At 27.4% G+C, this 4,875-nt stretch overlaps 1 protein-coding gene and 1 long non-coding RNA gene across 2 annotated transcripts in view; one reads left to right on the top strand and one right to left on the bottom strand.

Moving 5' to 3' along the window:
• The window catches only part of LOC136795409 (uncharacterized), a 10,205-nt gene extending 6,260 nt beyond the window's left edge, over nucleotides 1-3,945 (bottom strand). Inside the window, exon 1 of the long non-coding RNA XR_010842993.1 lies at nucleotides 3,851-3,945. This is a non-coding gene — a long non-coding RNA (uncharacterized lncRNA). The remainder of the gene's footprint in view (nucleotides 1-3,850) is intronic.
• Nucleotides 1-4,657, top strand: part of LOC106691702 (uncharacterized) — a gene marked incomplete at both ends in the record, with an annotated part of 79,380 nt that extends 74,723 nt beyond the window's left edge. Inside the window, 1 exon segment of the mRNA XM_067045889.1 lies at nucleotides 4,479-4,657. Coding sequence (XP_066901990.1) covers nucleotides 4,479-4,657 — 179 coding nt within the window.
• Nucleotides 4,658-4,875: the final 218 nt, after the last annotated feature.

Below are 4,875 nucleotides of genomic sequence, written 5' to 3'. Positions count from 1 at the left end.
AGGATGGCTGGAAGGGCCGAAACGTAGGACAAATAAATAAATATATAGTGTTGAGACTATTTTGGATATTAAATTAATTAATTGATAAATATTACCTGGTCTCGAAAAATTTTGAAATAATATAATTAAAAATTAAGACTTTTTTTCAGCAATATAAAATATGTTAATGATTAATCATATGCCAAGAGGTTTCAAATGGGTTTGCCACTGAAATGAATGAAAAATTATGAAATAGTAATAATTGCCTATTTCATAATTTTTCATTCATGAATAGTAAAGGTTTAAAATTAATATTGTGAAAATGGAAGTTTTTAAAATAATTTTAAGTGGTGAACCTCTTTCATACAACTCATTTTTCACATAATTCACTGTGACAGTAGTCGTAACATTTAAACGCCGAAAAAACCGGTGCAATATTTTGTTAAAGCAGAAGTGTGGATATTAATTCCATATTTTATCTGTGAAACAAAATTCCGACTGTATAATATTAGCAGATGATTTGATGTTTAAATAAAAATTGTTTGAAGGAATTCGTTTCATAAAAGAAAGTAATACATGAAACCATATCAAATTAATGATTATAATTAAAGGAATAATTTATAAATCTATTTTAAAAGTTAAAGAACTTTGCAAATGTATTTTATTTGAAAAAACAGTAAAGTATGAACGGGCCTAAGTTCCAAAAACAGCCAAGTCTATTTTTAAGATTTTAATGGAGTTTTTTGTTACCATACTTATGTCACCTGATTCTGAGCCCTATTGAGTAGTAGTTCTAAAACTATTTTTAGAAGACATTTTTTACCACGAGATGATGTAACAGGAAAACCGTTATTTAAAAAAAATTGAGAAAAGGACTAAGTTGGTTTTGGTTTAAACCTACTAAGTGAATCAAACATAAAAAAAATGTAGCTTCATGAGCAACCATATGTAAATACACTCAATACTCCATTCCCCAAGGGCACTTAAAATTCAAAGTTTTTTAATGTATTCCTCTTGTTGTATGTTTTTTTTATTTATTTTTTTGTATATATATTGATTCTGTAGTTAGTCATCCATATTACTTTGCCAATAATGAAGTTTGTTTTATTCTCTCGAAATTTGAAAATAATTTTTTTTTCAATGCATCTTCAGCGAGAAATCAACTGTACAAAAGGCCCAAATAAAACAGATTGAAAAAAAAAAATACCATATTCTGCTTCATATTTTGAGATAAATATAAATAATCAATAAGATAACTATAACTAATTCATAAAGGTCATATTAGGTAATGAGTTTAAAGTGTCAAAGTATAGTATTGCATAACATTTATATAAGGAATTTTATAAATTTTCATACCATTCAGAATATCTAGCCAGTTTAATAGATAGTTCATATTTGCTTAAGTTCGAGTAGACCACACCAGTGTTTCTGTCACTCTTAACGTGGTGTAATAAAATAAGTTAAAACTATTTTATTTCATTTTTTTCTTCAGGTTACACTCTACGTTACTTTAAATTACTAATAAATAAATTTATCAGTACTTTCTATAGTTCTATTTATTAATCAAAACCATAATTAATCATTAATATCACAGATGATTAATAAATATTAAGATAATAAGAACGGGTTTGATGGCAAACCTTATTTCTTAAATTATGTTTTATTATAAAAACAAGACTCTTAGATAGAATAACATTCAGTAGTTCAGTTAGGAAAAAGTAATTTCAATTGCAGATATAAAATGGCAATTAGAAGTAATTGCAATTGTTAATTGCTACTGTTATATGAACCAATGTAATTTTAATTGAAGTCCGCAATCTCAAATGCTAGTTGCGTCTAAGTAATTGCAATTACTAATTACAATTAAATGTAATTGTAATTACCTTTTTTGTGTCGTTGGTGCTAAAGTGGCTTATCTGAAAATGTCGAGAAAATTTGAATTATGGTTAAAGAAAATTCACTAATGACTATTTATTTTTTATTTTTTAGTTGTTGTCGTTGTTGTCAAGGGCTTTTGGGCGTAAAACCCTGAGGTCATCAACGCCCATGTTTCGCGTTTTGTAATTCTATTTCATTTATATTTGTTATTCTATTTCACTTTATTTTTCTCTTTAAATAATTACGAAACAAATTTAAATAATTACTTCTTTTGGAATTTTTTATTACGTATAACAGATTTCCTGGTTTAAATCTTATAAAGGCCCATCCTTTTTATTTTTTAGTTTGTATGTCAATATATTGAACATTTTCCTTTTTTAATTAGCGATGTTACACGTTCAGTTTTTCTTTTTATCATTAAGAAGAGAACAGAAGATTGCAAAATTTTCGGATAGGCCATTTTGGCTTGGTACTTACAACAGTTGAATATTCTATTACATGAAAAATACATCCTGCGTTTTTAGGAACGTTGTTATTAAATTTTCAAATGGAAGACAGAAGGAAGATAGATAAGCTTATAAATAAAATTAATGTAATATTTATTATAACATATTCCCATGTATGAGAAATAAAAATACATTAAAAGCTTTATAACAAAATATTCAATAGTATTCAATAATCTAAATTAGTCGATGTCTTATAAATTAGATGCATTTACTAAAAGGAAATTTTTACAAGCTCATATTTTTATATGATTAAAGGTAATATTTTAAGGTTTAAAATTAGACAAATTTAATTACTGTTAGTTATAAAGAAAATCCTAATACAACGTTTAAAACAAAGTGCCACTCTACCTTTAGCCTTTCAACATCAACTATTACTTTTTAAGAAATTGAAATAGATATTGTAAGATTGAAATTGTTTACTTTTCTTGTTAATTGTAAGCTCTTCAACCATGTTGAACTATGTAGAATATAATTAACAAAGAAAGAAAAATTATAACCTTTATTTTACCTTATGTACATAATTATTTTTTTAAAGAAAAATATGAGTTTCCCTTTTGTTTTGTTTTTAAATACAACCTTTTCTTGAACAAGAATAGAAATACGGTGAATTTATAATCGAAACCAAACCCATAATCAAAATAATAAACTTAATTCTTTAAACAATTAAAGCACACAATTACGAAACTAGTCTTGTCCATTTTCAGATTTTTAAACGTTTGTTCACTGTTTTTGAAGAGGATTATCAATAAGTATGAAAATGTCTTCTCAAAACCGTTAAATAAAAAAAATTTAATTTTTTTTAGAGAAATTATGTTTCGTAATAACCTAGAGCCAAAGCTGTTAATAAAAATTTGAATACGGACTTGGCTTTCAGGTTTTGGAATTCTATACCTCCTTTAATTTCCCCACGCCCTAATATGAATATCAGCCAACAACGACCCAATAAGAGGAAATAATCATATCTATACGTATTCTGGAGTTCCACCTGAATGGTATATTTAAAAAAAAATTATATTCGAACCTAAATGGAGATAAAATTCTTATGCTGAAATTAATTAAATAAATAAAAATATAGACGTTAAAGTTTAATTGAAAAATACAAAAGAATATAAATACAATTAAATATATTGGAAGCATTAATACAAATATATGGAAAAACTTAAAAAGAAATTAGCATATGAAACTAAATTTCTAATCATTATTTTATTTTATATTATTCTTAAAGATCTAACTTATACTGATCATAATAATATTTCTAGTAATGGTTATATCACAATAATCTACAGTATTCTCGGGTCAGAAGTGGTCCTCATTTTAATATGGACTGTGAGGATCGACTTTTATTTCGTAGTAGATCCACTAAATGAATTTCGAAATACATATTCTGGCAAGAATAGATTACTAACTTATTATCTTCTTCTGTTCGGAGTATTGTGATGTATAAGTATATGATAAGGATGTTAAAACAAACACACAAGATAACATACCTCGTATTGGCAAATAAAGGAATATATTTTTTCTTCTGCTTCGGAATCGAGGACTATTTCTCTGGTTTGTGCCAGAACGTCTCTGGGCATTTGTTTATATCTTCGTCACGATTGATTCCTTCACATTTCAAAATCAATATCATGCTTCCTTTGACCCATTTCCGATGGAGCATGACACAACTCAGTTTTTCATTAAATTATCCTCATGACTTTATGATTTTTGCTATAAATTTCTATTTACGCACTTAGCAAGTCAACTACCAACAAGCTTAGTATCTATTTTATTATATATGAAATAAGTAAGAAAAAATCAAATATTAATATGAAAATACTAAATGCTAAATAAAAAAAAAATATACTATAAAATTTGTTACCTAGTGAATGTGGTGATAAGGTGTTTTTATGAGCTAAAAAACAGATAAGAATGATTAAAAATGATTAATACGAAATTTTCAACTGTAGTTATTTTATGCATTAGCAAAGGTTATACACCACTGAGGTTTAATTACTCCGTGATACATTTACAAACTTTTTATTTTCTTCAGGATATTTCATTATCCTGAATACTTAAATTTTAGTTCAACTTGTCGACTTACCGGTTTGTTAGTAAATGATTCTCTAATTGCAGAAGCCGGCAGGAGGTACCCTGTTCAGCCTGAGATCAAGACGACAAGAGGAGTGCTACTTCGCAGTGGAGGTGGCAGGGCCTGATGCTGTCAAGTTGGTCCACTCTGGGCCGAATGGAACCCAGTCGGTTCTTGTGCCGGCTCAGCTTGCTGATGGGAAATGGCATCGCTTGGCATTAGGGTAAGTGGCTATTGAATATTGCTTATTTTAATAATGCATACACATTTTGTAAATTTCTGTCTTGAATACATTTCGCCTATTTTCGATCGATTTATTCCAAAAAACTTATTAATTTACTTAATGAACAAAGAACTACTTAAATTTACATTCAGAAAAACAGTACAAACTACTTTAGCTGAGAGTACACCCTCAAACTCAGGTCTAAGAATTAAAAAAAT

This window comes from Halyomorpha halys, unplaced genomic scaffold, assembly GCF_000696795.3.
Source record: "Halyomorpha halys isolate HHAL.00 unplaced genomic scaffold, Hhal_1.1 Scaffold2780.1, whole genome shotgun sequence".
In the NCBI taxonomy this organism is placed as follows: domain Eukaryota; kingdom Metazoa; phylum Arthropoda; class Insecta; order Hemiptera; family Pentatomidae; genus Halyomorpha; species Halyomorpha halys.
The sequence above is the reverse complement of the archived record's forward strand: the minus strand, read 5'-3'. Positions and strand labels throughout refer to the sequence as shown.